At 35.0% G+C, this 15,441-nt stretch overlaps 1 protein-coding gene across 6 annotated transcripts in view; it reads right to left on the reverse strand.

The window, feature by feature from the left end:
* Nucleotides 1-15,441, reverse strand: part of TBC1D5 (TBC1 domain family member 5) — a 316,432-nt gene that overhangs the window by 123,460 nt on the left and 177,531 nt on the right. For all 6 annotated transcript variants that reach the window (XM_059470481.1, XM_059470490.1, XM_059470498.1 and 3 more), the window contains 5 exons: nt 14,969-15,036; nt 9,950-10,052; nt 4,159-4,247; nt 2,664-2,714; nt 2,501-2,570 (listed from right to left, as the gene is read on the reverse strand). In XM_059470481.1, the coding sequence (XP_059326464.1) occupies nt 2,501-2,570; nt 2,664-2,714; nt 4,159-4,247; nt 9,950-10,052; nt 14,969-15,036 (381 nt within the window). The remainder of the gene's footprint in view (nt 1-2,500; nt 2,571-2,663; nt 2,715-4,158; nt 4,248-9,949; nt 10,053-14,968; nt 15,037-15,441) is intronic.

A 15,441-nucleotide genomic window follows, 5' to 3' on the forward strand; every position in this document is an offset into this window, starting at 1 on the left:
CTAGAGTGCAACAAAGTCATGTCTGTTTTCTCCTCTCATGCAATTTGGTGGAGAAAATGACAATACCTCTAGTCAGTTGAAATTGCTCCAAAAATCACATAGCTGGTGTGAAACAAACAGCCCAAACAGAAAGATGCTCAAATAAACTAATAAAACTAAGCCGCCAAAATGTTTAACTGGAAATGATTCACAGTGCTTGTGCCTAAGCCAAGTGGACAACACAATACTGTGCTCCTGCTCATACTCACTACATTATTATCTGCCATGTGAGAGAAAACACACATTTTCTTTTTGTAAGCCTTCAGGTCTTGCAAAAAGATTTGAGTGCATGTGTTTAGTCATCTATTACTAACTAACATCTATGAAAAATAAATGTTCAATACTAAAAGAATGTGGTTCACAATAGAAAGAAAAAATGAGAGATGGCTCAGAACGTGCTGTATTGTTTATAGGAGAGCACCAGATTCACCTCTAAGAACAGTTTAAATATGAATACTAGTGAAATGCAGCTGAAAACTTCAGCAAAGTATTAGGAACAGAGTCACCAAGTGCTGTCACAAAACATTATCTACCAGAACACGAACTGGAATGGCTGGTAGTTGATACTAATACAATTTATATATTCATGCATCTAGGAAACAAATGCTACAGCAGTAAAGAGAGGCTAGGACATAGTACAAGTATAAACTGAGGACAGATTTCTCTCATTAACCACTAGGGAATGGAGTAGCTGGAGAAGCTCCTCTAATGGCAATTGGGAGTAATGGAAACAACTGTTAGAGGCTGTAAAATGTAACATGTCTTTCAGAGCACACAATTTCATTGCTTCCTTTGTGAAGATTCACACTTTACTATGTAGCTAACCCTCAAAGTCACGATTGTAAAAGGCATATGTACAAGAAAGGATTATTAAAGATTATACATGTTTGCAAAGAACAAAAACAAACAACTAGATATTAATCCATTCACTGTGCTCTGTTAATTTTTTATGCCATGAAAGGACTGCAAAGGGCAATGTAAATTTTCACCTTCTACCCAATCACTGCAAATCTGTAGGCAGACCTATTTATTTTCTGGAATAAAATTGAACCTCAGACTTTACCACCTCTGTCATGCAAACTGGAACAAATACATTTGAATACACTGAATTTTGAAAAGCTACACTCAGAGAAACATATCTCACAGCCTTGTTTTTGAAATAAAAGTGCCTATGTAGTAACTTCATAAAATTTGTATCTCATATGCTTTGTCCCTAGCTACTGAAATTATATAAAAATCCAAATAATTTATAACTGTAGACAGTTTAGGCTAAGACACCAATGCTCCATATCTGATAAAATATATAATATTTTAAATATTTAAAGGAAATAGATGGTTTTAAATGAGTCTTCGGTGAACAACTTTCACTTCATTAGACTGACAAAACCACCATTCAAACCAGTACTCCCTAATTACAGTTTGCAAGTATAGGTTTAGGTGCACACATATGGACATCCATAACCAAATGAATTCTCATGAAGTTTTTGTTAACTCTAGATATTCTCCCCATGTTCCATGTGAAAAATAGTGAAGTGAATCAAACTGAAACTAAGCTGGGACACCAACTCTTTTAGGATACAATACACTGAAAGCCTTGGCAATACCCATAACGCTGTTAATAGTATTTTGCTAGAGCCTCCACACATACGCTCCATCACACAAATAATTTTCCTGAACTAAAAATAAAAGAGAAACATGAAGATGGAAAGAGACAAGAAAAGAAGGTTGCCACAGGAAATCTTGAGCAACTGACTGAGGGAATTGTCCTTTCTGCCATGAATGAAAAAATTCAGGCAAGGACTAGATGGTCTCTAGAAGGTCCCTGCAAAGGAGGGTTCTGTAAAACTAAACTTAGAACACTGCACAAGCTTTTTTGTGAAAGCAGCAACATAATAAAGTCAGTAATGTCCATACAGATACACCAGAGATCTGAAGGCACAGACATTTCCTGTTTGAATGTCCTAAGGTTAAGAAAAAAAATGAAGGAAATGGAGTGATTAAGTCAAGGAAAGATACACCCTGACATTTGATAGACAGTCTACGGGTAAAGTTTTGGTTTCAAAGCAAATTGTTTGTAAATAGCTGAAAATAATTAATGCCTCAATACTTTACCTACGGGCATTTATTTAAAGTAACATTTGCACAGGTTTTTGGCACACAGAAGTGCCTGTAACAGGCCCTCTTTCAAATGCTATGCAAGGACATCACTTATGTACAGAAAAATCTGTGTCTGTACACTTGGCTTTTGATTAACTCGAGATCTTTCAACAGATAGAAACTCTCACCTGAAGACATTCCACAAGTGTTTATGACCAAATTCTGAAGAACCTTTAAAGACTGTAAACTTGTTTGAGACTGCTTTAACCAAGTTAAGAGATGTCTAGCTGGCTTTAAAGAACATCAATCATATTAAAATCACATTTGCTTAAAAACACTAAGTAAATTTGAAAGCAATATTTACCTTCTGACTGTCATGTTCAAAAGTTGAAAACCAATGTTCTGCTGTTTTCATAAGACGTGTGAACATTGCACTGAAAGGGAACAACCCAGAAACTTGGTGTTAAACAATGGTGTCAATTACAAATAAGAGCAAATTAAATGTACAGAAACTTGTTAAAACTTACTAGGCATCATGTTCCAGATATTCAGGATTCAAAAGAACTTTCATTTCCTCACTGCAAAAGGCAACAGTGAACAATCCAAATGTGAATGTTTATTTTTGGTCAGCATTCTCCATGTAGTATTATGTATTTATAAGCCAACTTTCATATAAAGTGCAAATGAGAAAACTAGCCTTTTTAATTAAAAAGAGCAACTCCATTGAACAAATGAAGTCTTTCCTTTTTATAAAGATCAAAAACAAATTAGCTGCCTTGTCTGCACTACAATGAAGTAACCATCTAATTATTCCAAGTAACAAATTACTGAATGTCACAATGTATTATTTGAATATGCTTGATCTAGAATAATTGATTGCTGCACAATCTATCACTGTTTATCCTAAACAAAAAAAAATAGTTACTGGTCAAATATGCAGTATCAAAACATTAATTTATTTTGTTTTAATAGCCTGTATTTTTATTGTACTTTAACAGCAATTAATCAGTGACAGCACCTCTTTTCCATCTACTTTGCTGCATAGCTCTACTTTTTCGGTGGGGATGGAACAGAATGCTGTACATAACACATGGTTATTTTAAGTTGTTTAGCACTGAAGAGCATCTTCTAGGTAATTTTAGGATATCTAAGGACAGACATTGAATAAAAGCACACACTTGTAGATAATCATCTTAATGCTTAACTCCCTTTGGGCAGTCACATTGCAGGGTACCTACAGAGGTTATATGATATTGCACACATAATTAAATTAGCTTTTATTCACTGCTGGACTCCAGTGTGCAAAAAACCAAACAAAATGTCCCAAATATCACAAGAATGAAACTCGTTTCTTTTTTCTTTTTTAATAAAAACTAAAGCCTTACATATGGGGCACGAATAAAAGCAGACAACCATTTGATGCAATATTTTATATGTATGAGTATGACTGCATGCATACACACATACACACTTTTGAATGAAATGGAGGATCAATAGGTAAACATAATATTACTACCCAGTCAAAGAATAGTTGGATATCCAACTGCAACACTGCAGGTGATGAAAGAAATATCAATCCCAAAAATTTGTCTTCAATTATTATTTCTCCTTTTAAGATATGAGGAAAGAGAGTTGGTGGTAAGATGTCTACTCTATGAGTGGAGCTCACTGATCTGTCTACTCTCTGCAGTGACAAAAACAAAACAACTTCTGGCAATAAGGATGAGGTAGAACAACAGGTAAGTATGTAAGCTTTGAGATTAAGGTTTTCCTTAGATTTCTTGTCTCCCTATTTTTTCACCAGCCAGTGTCTGTGATGAGGCCAATGTCTAAATCTCAGAAGCTGCAGTAGGAAAGATGAAATAAGGACATTCCCATCAAAGCACAAGGATGCATTGATTTCTGATATTAATTTATGAATTATAAACAAAGAATTATGGAGCACATATTTATAAGCTATAGTTCAGCCAACTTATTTTTTAAAGAAAGACGCTTTTTATACAAATAAAACACAATGCTTGCCTTGGTTGTGCAGCTTCACTGGCATGTGAAAAAGCCTGGTGGTCACAATGCAGGATAAAGACAATGGGAGCTAGAAGTTCGTGCATGCCCTGAACATAAAAGGAAAAGCAAAAGTATATTTAGATTTTCCAGTCATATAATAGCTCCTAATGCACAGCATAAGGCAGACAGCAATATTAGGTGCAGACTAACTAAAAACATGAACATTCATTCAAAGTGTTAACAGAACAGTTTCATAATCAATGGCTTTTATCTTAAATTCTGATTAAATCCAAGTGTTTATTCTTCTAGAATATACAGAAACAAGTTAGTCTCCCTTCTTCTAACACAACACACAACAAATTGGCAATGGTAGGCAACCCTGCACCTGGCAGTTTACTTCAAGATCTGTGTTCATAAATATGAATTTTATTTATGATAATTATAATAATGATCTACAGTACAGAGATCTGCAATAGAGAAAAATTGCAAAATGTAAAATTATTTTGTATTTTATAATGTTCCAAAACCATAGATAAAAGTGTAAGAGTAGGCTCCAAAGGAGACAAGGGTAGCTATTTGGGAAAGAAAACAAAACTTTAATTTCTAAAGACATAAGAATTAAAATGAGGTTTTGCGGTTTAACAGTTCTCTTTCAGTTTCTCATAAGTTGTTATGTCAATATTCAAAATAAACTCATTAAACACGATGCACAGAAGACCTGGTACTGTTCCATTGCAGAGTACTACTTATATATGTAATCTATATTAAGAGACAGAAAAAACCAGAAATAGGCAGGAATCAGAACAAAAAACATGGGTGGGCAGTTGAGGGCTTGGGCTGGCATCAGAAGCATGGCTGGGCCACCCAGGAGAGCTGGGATCCCAGTGTTGGGACTAGGACAGCAGGTAGGAGCTACAAAGGCCCTAGGCTGGAGGAGGCATCAGCCAAAAGAAGGGAAGGGAGTCCTTTGGTGATGGAAGGGATGTGGGATGAAGGATGGAGATCTGTCTGTCTGCCTCTGGGCACAAGGACCACTCTAAGGGGAGGGAATTTCGGACCTCTGCCCAAAACCACCAGTTACAGCAGGGGTTTGATGCCAAGTGCCCAGGCTACCCCTGCTGGGCATGGCTCTGGATGGAGTCCTTGCCCAGCTGTAGGAAGAAGAACCTGCTGCCAGGACTGCTCCAGTTCAAGGGTGCAACTATTTCATCTAGTGGAGCCTCAGCCCCAGCTCAGGGGAGTGCTCTGGGCAGACAGGGGTTCCAGGTAGACTATCTCATCTATCCTGCTGCAGAAGGAGCACCGGCGCTGGTCCACAAGCACATCAATATTTCAGGTTGCTGTCAGGAGTCATGACAGCTGATGGGTGACCTGAGCTGTTCTACTTTTAATAGGTGCAGCTCCAAGGTAGGAAGCCTCTGCACTTGTTTTTCCAATTCCCTCAGTGACGGAGAGAGATGAACACTGGAAGTGTTACATGCTTGCAAGTTGCCCTGCTGCTTTGCTGGTACCTCAGCTGATATTCCATACAGCACCTGAGAAGTGTTCAACACCAGCAAGTTATCTTATCAGCTACATATGTACTGAACACATCCACTAACTACCAAAACCCTTAAACTTGTATTGGAAGTAATGGGGATTTTCCTTAAGTAGTCCCAACTGACCTGAGAGGTAGATGTGGAAACCTTCTCTGCATCACCATTTTGAGTATGCTTGGATGCACAGTTTTTGACAATAGTTTTGATGATCTCTCTGTATGCCATCAACAGAAAGCCTAGGAAATTTAATTGTAATTTTTTCAGGACTGAGATGACTGTTAGAGCCTCAATGGCAGGGCTGAAGTTCAGATGTTTTCTTTCCCTTCCTATTTCTGAACCTTTAGGGGCTATTTTAAAAGATGAAGCCTAGTGAGAAATTCAGTTAGGAAAAACAAAATAAACCAAATCCATTTGATTTCAGAAGCTGATGTAAAACACCACAAATGGGTTAGATTACAAATTGTAAAGTTTAGATTTCTTAAAATATTATAGTCATATCAAAGGAGAAAGGTCCAGGATTAGACAATATATAAGTGGCAAAAAGATTGAAATAACTAGGGTTGTACTTTCACACATACGGCCCTTGCTTAATTAACAGTTCCACATCTAATCTTTTATTCGCCCTGATATACTACAGATGAAATAGGAGAAATGGAAATGCCAGAAAACTTGCCTATATAAAAAAACTACCACCTAAGCTGTAAACATATAAGCAGAAGAAAAAGAAGGAGGACATAAAATAAGAATTAGTTATGAAAGATAAAAGCACATCACACATTCTTCCAACATAATAATATATCAACTCCATAATAAAATAGAATCATAATGTGGCTGCCCACATATAACAAAACCAAAACAAAAAGATAATGAAATATCAGGATTTCAAAAAGATACCTCTGATCTTTCAGTTACAAGAGTACTTCAAATGTTTAGAGATTTTTAGCTTGGCAAGAAAAGCTACCAGTGTAATATGCATACACATATTTTTTCCATGCTACAGTTTACTAAAACTCTTTAGTGTTAATAAATAAGTTGACAGAGCTCAGATAATTTTATGACACTTCCCAGCTACAACAAAATATTGATTTCATAATACAGTCTATGGTTTAGAAAGAAAACCAGAATTATAGCATTCTTACAATGACAAGTGAATCAATGTATTTCAAAATTATATTGACTTCTCTAAGGGCAATCAAATAATGAACAGACAATAGTTACCCTAGCGATTGAGCTTAATTTTCACTATTTCATTCCAGTGTAACTGGAGCAGAATTTTGTCACCAGTCTTACAGAAGAGCTTTAAGGGGAGATTTTACATTTTCTTAAGTACAATACACTATTCTCTTTAGATTTTACATTTACAGCTGCTATTTAAAAATTCAGTGATCCTAGGGAAGATTCTGCCTTTAAAAACTGTAATACAGTTCCACAACATTCTACTCCATTAGACTAGGGATACAAATATGTTTTTCCTCATCAAATAAAATGTTCCTCCACACTGGCCAAAAAACCCAGAAATCCTACAAAGACAACCTGCACGCATACATGCATATTAAACAAACATTATTGATTGCTTCTTGTAATGCTGATGCTATGTAGTAGTTTCAATAGAATGCTGTATGTATGCAAATTGTCAAGGAACTACAATTTCTTCCTAATATTTTGGAAGATAACATTGGGTAGGGACAGATGCTGACAGACAAAAATATCAGTCTTCATTCATTGGCCAAATTTTATCATTCTAACGGCAATTGTATCTTTTGTATGTGGTCATACAAGTAAGACAGAGGAATTCTCATGGATGACAACAGGACCAGTCCCCATGATGGAAACTGCATATGAAGACAAGCTCCTTAATCTGGGCTCTGTATTCAGGTCACTGTGGAGACAACAACTTGGAGATTATCTGCTACTGATAAATTAATGGTAACCTTCATTTTCTCAAAAATATGCTAGGCTTTGCTGTAGTGAAAATTATTATTATGGGAAGTGGGGCATGAGTCTGGTAAAAACACTACGTCAGGGAGACTGACTACTAGCTAGGTATTTGACAAAAGAAGGAAAAAGCATATCCTGTTGCCTATAAACCATTTATTTTCAGCTAATTCAGAGAAGGGTAATGATGGTCATGAAAAAAAAGTTCTCTAGCAAGAGAGGAGCATGGGGACTAAAAAGGAGGATCTTAGTAACAAGCTAAAAGGAGCATTATTTTTAAAGAAATCCAACCAAACAAACCCACTCTTTTAAAATGAGGTAAGAAAAAAACATAGCTCCTAATAAAAGTAACACATGTTTACAACAAGAGAGGAAAACCACTATAATTTACTATTTTGTGGACATGGCACAGCACTGCAAGACTTGGGTGATATACTGAACACACTTTGAGAGGTTAAATCAACAGTTTTTCATGATCCACATTAATTTAATTTTCTGCACTTCCTCTCCTCTTCATCCTGTAGCAATCCCTTCCTGGAACTACCATACTACTGATGCACACTAGTTGAAAACAGAGGTAAAGAAGTTTTCTTTGTCAACAGCCTGTAGGCTCACAAAATTGAACCTGTTCTTTTATCTGCCTATGTTCATTTAGCCCACCAAGCAGTCTTTATTAAAGCTGAGGCATCAGGCAGTCAAAGTTCATTAATACCATTTATATAATCTCTGCAGTTTCAATTAACTCAGCAAGACATTCTACTACATGATAACAGTCTCATTAATTCAATAAAATCCCATAACTATTAACAATATGGTCTATGTTAAACGGGGTGTCACCTAGTAGAAAATAATAGCTTTAACAGCTTGTGATGAAACGCAGTGCTTTTTTTTTTTTTAAATTTGATCTGGCTAAATATTCCATCCCTATATAAAAAGGTATTATTTCTTGCTAAGGAATCAAGAGGATTTTAAATATGAGCAGAGGGTAATTAAGTCCTTTTAAGTCATATCAAAGAGTAAAATAATATTCTTGTTCAATAAATGATAGACTAAATTAGCTGGAATGTGTTCTTCCATTTCCCCACCATCAGTACTCTGGCCTAGAAAGAGGAGGCTGAATACTGCTAAGAATTTTTTTAGAAGTGCCCTTCAAAACACAGCTCCTAGATCTCATTTTTATTGTTCTTATGCAAACTATTCCTTGCTTACTGTCTGTCAAACATGAGAAATAACATGTTTCATATGTTTGAGAGCTATATAGTCCATTTTTTAAAATAATCTCTAAGAAATTTTTCAGAAGTAAGTGTTCTTTCAACTCATATGCCCTTTGTTTCCATGAAAGAACCCTATTCCCTGGCTTGAGGACAGGGTGGTCACCGACCATGCCTGAAAGCATAGATTGTTTTATTACAATCTATAAATCTTACAGATTTATAACAATCTATAAAAATCTTCATTTACTGAATCTCTGTATTTTTGCCATGACAAACTTCCTATCTTCCTAAAGTTGGCTCCTGTACAGTTTATCCTTTGTCCAAGCACACAGAGTATCCCTCGGTTTGTCAGTCTCTACTCAGCCTACAGATAACTGTGTGAAGAAACAAATACAAATATGCTCTGATTGATACTCTGCATATTGGTCTTGCTATATGAATACAATATCATGTTTATAGTTACTTCAAAATCTTCAGAACAAATGCTGAATTAATTAACTTACTAACTCTGTGGATGCAGACTTAGTGCAACTTAGGCTTTCTTTACCATTTTATCAAAAATGGTTTGAGCAGACTCTCCTTCAATAACTCTGTAAAAGTTACTTCTTCACTCAAGAAGATTTTGTCAGCTGCATTGTACTTGAGTGCTACAAGGTTAGTTAAAGATCTTTTCTCTAAAATACTGCATGGGTTTAGCACTTCGGGGAAGAACTTAACATATTATATAAAACTTAAAATAGTAAACTTGGTCTAAATTTCAGAAATCCTATGCTTTTTGTTTATTCAGTGCCATTTTAAATCCTGATGTGTACTTTCTTTACCTAAGCAGAGAAAAGCTTTCTTTGGTTTTTTTCTTTCTTAACCAATGACAAAGAAAAAGATGTTTACAAAGAAATTCAAAGTTAGAAAACTTAGCAACCTTAAAGAAAACAACTTAAGGTACTGTGTTATGAGCAGAAAGCATATGTTATTCAATGAGCTTACTTACCAACCAGCTGACAAGCAGCTCTTTGATTACTTCAGCATTATAATACAACTTCAGATACAACAGAGCTACATTATTGTCAAACCATATAGAAAATGTTGAGTCAATGAATGCCACCTGTACAGTATTTTCATTACCTGTTTATAAAGCAACTGCTCATTTTCTCTGGCATAGCAGAACAGAACATCTGTAAGAATCTTCCTTACATTCTCTTGCTGGAAATACTGCATTTCAGGAAAGCTGAAAATGAAGCAATACAGCAAGGGTAAACAATAGAGTGCACAGAATGCTAGTTGCTGGTCTTCTAAAAGAGGTTTTAGGTAAGAGCATCTCCCTTGTCTGCTTTCCCACTGCTCTCTGCAGCTAGAGTTACACACTTCTAACAATTTGTTACATTTGTTTTGCAACGGAAATGATGAACACTGTTCTTTAATATCCACCAGTCTGCTACACAGGTATGATGATATCACAGTTATATTTCAATAACTAATCCCTTTTAATCTCATTAAAGCTAGACATCTGCAAGAATGAAATACAATGGAAGAAATGGGAGAATGGATTGGAGTATGTCAGATGACACGCATACACAAGTGTTCTGTATTTCTTTAATATTTGAAAAAAATATTATCATTTAATGACAAGATTATTTAAATATCTCATAATTGACATGAAAACCAGTATCCTAAAATTGAGAATATCTTACTGGTATCTGTTGCAATACAACACAATTAGACATCTCACTGTCTTTAACAGCTATTACAAATAAACTTACAGTTATAAAAAAATCTGTCTGGGCAAATATCCTAAGTGAACCAGAATGAAGTGGAACATGTGTGAGAATAAGGAAAAAAGGCTTTTGGAAAAATCCTGTTAAATTTATACTGGAAAATATAAATATTACCAGTCTGTAACTACTCTGAAGCAACTCTCACCTGTGCACCCTGCTCCTTGACTGTTGGAGGTAGGAAATAGAATAGTTATGCAGGACCTAGTTAAAATTAGAATAAGTGCACAAGCAAAGGTGTTTTCATTGCTACTGAAGAAGTAACTAGATGGCAAAAAATGTTTCATAAAGCAAATGCCCCAAACCACATGGCTCCACAGCCATACAGAGCAATATAAAATACACAGCAAAAAAATAAAATCTGAAAAGGTAGAATACTGAAAAGAAAGGAAATGGTAAAGTTGGACAAAGAAAAGCAGAAGAATACTTAAAAAGGACAGCAAAAGTAGGCCTCAAGCTAGAGTGCTGAAATAAGGTTGTATTATAGTCAGTTTTAGAATTAAATCAGATGGTTTGAAATAAGATTTCTTCAAACAAGTTTCCCAGGTCTGAGCTACAATGTTATACTTTAGACCAGATATATTTAAGGCTATTGTAAAGCCTGTCACAGAGAAACAATATAGGAAATTAGAACAAATTACTTCAGATAAGACTATTAACATTGCTAATCACTGTGGTCATCTCACAGAGGTGATGACAGGCAAGCACAGAATCAGAACTAATTAAGGCTAGGAAAGTGCTTTGAAGTCCTTGGACGAAGGAGCTGAATCAAGAGCCAAGGCAGAGAAGACACTGTGGCTTAAACACAGTGATGCTGAAGTCCTGAGAGAGGCACTGGGATGAGAGGTGTAACGTTCTCCTGGCACCTGCTGGAGGTAATGTTAAGACCAACATTTGGAAACTTGTATGCACTTGTACTAATCACATTACTGTAAAGGAAGGACACAGCTGAGACCAAAAGTGCATTACAGCAGATGGCAATTGACATAATTTAGGGGTTTGAAGAGATTATTTCTGAAGGACTGTCATTCAGGCCTGCCCTATGAAGTTTAGGAACAGAAGACTAATAAAGAAAACTCAAAAATACACAGAGATATCTGTGAGGATCTAGTAATATCAGAGATTGTAACAGAAAGGATAATAACGAACTCAGGAATAAGCTGGCTGAAGTATTAATTATAGTAAATGTAAATAGAAGAGATCATGAGGGAACTATCAGTTCAGGGAGGATTTTTACGGAAAATGTCATTTTATGATTAAAGCTCTGTTTTAAGAAATACAGTATCCTCAAATCAGCAAGGTAAGAATATTTTCATGAACATGAGACTATTACATTTAATTACATCTCTGAGAAAGCCTGCATTAAGAACATGGGAATTTTCCTAAACTGTTTTACCACAACTCTGCAATGAAACAATGGTGCATTCAGATCCCGGCATTCTAAAAGTGAAGACCAGCCTGAGTCAGATATAGCTTTTTAAAATACTTCTTTGGCTGATTTAGGGGTGCCTGCACCACAAGCAGCCAGAATTTGACACAGAAATTTGAAGAACCAGGCTGGTAAACAAATAAATGGATGCACAAAACAGATTTGGTGGCAGACAGAAATGGGGATCATAATCAATGGATTGCTGTTCCTTACCATCTCTTCCACATACTTAGGGAAGATGTAGCTCTCCAGTGGCTTTTCCACTGCTGTTTTGATGTTGGCAATTTTTAAAATAATTTTTTTCTTATTTGGGGAATGGAGAGTTTGGAACCCCAGCAACCACCACTACTCATCTTCACACACCTTCCATCATCCTAAACTGTGACTGTTACTCCTGAAGCAGAAACTAAGTAGACTGATATATAAAAGTACTACTACAAAAGAGGCAATATTGACTTGATCTGTCTACAGGGAATGCCCCCTAGGCATTTTAGTTTCTTAAAATACTGGAGAGAGAAAGAGGGTAATGAAATCTAGCCATTTCCAACCCAGAAATGTAGATCACAGTAGATGTACACTGTGATGTCAACAAGGGACCTGCTATTTTAATTTGTGTTAAATGCTTTTGCATCTGCCAATCTGCTGATTTATATTCCTGCAGAATATTAAAAGAAAATTTCAAAATATTGATCACTAATGAGATGGGACTAACTTAAGAATATCCTTTCCTACTTGCAAATATTGGAAGTTGTTATTTTTATGTAGACATTATGGACTGGATTTCTATCACCTGACTTTAGGAAACTGAACTTTTGTTAGATACTGGTGAGCTAGGAGCCTTTTATAATTACTGAAGAAAACTGAACCTCTCCAGTGTGTTTCATCAGACAAAAACTGTATTTACACTTTAGGAAGAGATGATTTGTGTCCTAGAGCTCTACAGGTACACAGGCTCTACAGCATGATTAACCCAGCTGACATTATTTGGGCTTCACAGACCCAATAATTAGGTGAGATAAGGATTCTCAAAATACATAGGAACAAACACACAGACACACATGAACAAACTTTATTACAGCTGCCTTCAGACAGCAAAATCCTGAAGTTTAAAAGAGTTTAAAACAATACCAATTTTAGGAACCTAATTCTAGCTGCTTTTCTTGTTTATTGTTACCACACTTCAGGGAATTCTAACAAAAGCATTATAGAGTAATTTTTTTACTGCTTTGATAGCTGGAACTCTGGTTTGCTACTCTGTGTGCAGTTAGTATCATTCTCTACAGCATTATACACTTGATGCAGTGGGATGATGGAGGACTGAACTAGATGACAAAGAATATAAAAACATTCATTAAATAAGAAACAGCAGCTAGAAAGTAGTGATTATGGAAATTGAATGCAATAATTATTTTAACCTTTAATAAAAAGCATTGTAAACTAATGATGAATTTTAAACTTTTAAAATTCTAACTCCCGGGATTTATTTAAAAAATGTAAATAAAAAGAGAGGGTTATTACATTCTAAAGCCACAGAATGAAGAACTTATTGCTTCTTAAAATAATTATAGTTTATAAATAGATACATAAGGTTATGTAAAAATGCATACTATGTTTTATGATTAGACAAAAAAATGTACATATAAAATGCATGTACATTATCAAATGCATTCATGTCACTGATAAATTTTGCTTTTTCGTTGCTTGACTTATTTTGTTATTGATGGCACAATATATACTACTGTTGTTTCAGGTTGATGTCATTTTGTATAAATGCATTAATGAAAATTTTTTGAGACACTATTAATGATATTAGTGAATATTACTTTGCCATTTGCCACAGTGAGAGCCTGGAATTTGTGTGTATATACATAGATATTTAAATAATAATCTTACATCCACCATAACCTCCATAAAACTTTTCATTCTCCAATTATAGTTTAGATACATATATATTTTAATCTTAGAACATCCTGAACTGTTTCCTCTAACAAACAAAAAATACCATCTGTTGTGAGAATGCACATGAAAGTATACTCAGATTTTAATTATACATCTCATGGCAAAATACATTCAAGAATGGGTCTAGGGACGGACATGTAAAATATTCGAAAACCAGACTGCAATGATTTCTTCTGCATGACTTGGTTCCTGTAAATGAAAATGTGTAAGCTTGGGATTTGCAGAATCTACGACTATCATCACTTTTTTTCAAGTTATAAAGAAAAATATTTGCAATACAGTAAAATATCACATGGTAGCAAAACAGTAATTGAATTTAATTATATTTACACATTACTCAGTGCTTGCACTCTGAAAAGAAATATTTTCAGGAACTGAGTGTTCTAACTCAAACAAGTTTCTAAACAGGAATGACATAAGGGCTAATAAGATGAAAACATAGTCATAGTAATATCAGGACAAATTTTAAAAGGCATATATGACAAATAAAGCTAGAATAGTGATAAATAAAAATAGAACCTCTCAACTTCTATACATGAGTGACATTTCCCTTACTAATTACAAACTGCTTTTTTATTATTGATTGTATTAAGTGTTGAGAATTAGGAAAGTAATCTGTGCGATCTTTCATTATGATCATAATTTAGTTAAAAGACCTTTCAGCTTCTCTTATGTTCTCTTTGCTTCATGTAGAAAACTACATTAAATTTCACAAGTAGCACACTTCCTAATATCTTAATTTAGAAGAGCTTTTCTTCAATGATACCAACAAATCTCCGGGATTTAATGTTCAGCTAAATTGTCTCATTTTTTACTCCATGTAAGTTGTATTTTTATACATTTAATGTATGTTTCCACACATTCATGTTCAACAAACCTGACAGTTACACTAACCAAAGTCAAGAAAACACAATATAATATATACCACATAAAAATGCAGAATATAAATTTACATATAGAAATTTCTCTTAAATATCTACATACGTTCTCGTCACATCTTGTTCAATCATTGCTCGAAGCTCTTTATCCTGGAAAAATTTATTCCAAAGACTCTGAAATAAGAAAAAATAATTGTATGAAACCAGACTTCTACTAATACTTAAGGCTTTTAAACTACAAAGTACTGCAAAGCACTGTACAAATATTGACAAATTAATCCTCAACATTCCTGGCAGACAGGTATATCAGTATTTTATGGGAGATAAAGAATGTTGGTGATCAGCACAACATATCTGAGAAAGTCAGTGTGGATCAGAAATAGAAGCATTCAAATTCCTGGATCCTTGTCCTAGGCTCATGGCATTTGCTCAATGGATGGCTGCAGGTTTATGAGTTACTTGTTTGGGTTCCAGGAAGAATATTTAGAATGGCAGAGTAAAGTCAAACTTATCAGAACCAGCAATTCAACTGGAAAAAATCCAGTTGTTCATGTGAGGAAAAAGGTCTGTATCACTGGA

This window comes from Ammospiza nelsoni, chromosome 1 (assembly GCF_027579445.1).
Source record: "Ammospiza nelsoni isolate bAmmNel1 chromosome 1, bAmmNel1.pri, whole genome shotgun sequence".
In the NCBI taxonomy this organism is placed as follows: domain Eukaryota; kingdom Metazoa; phylum Chordata; class Aves; order Passeriformes; family Passerellidae; genus Ammospiza; species Ammospiza nelsoni.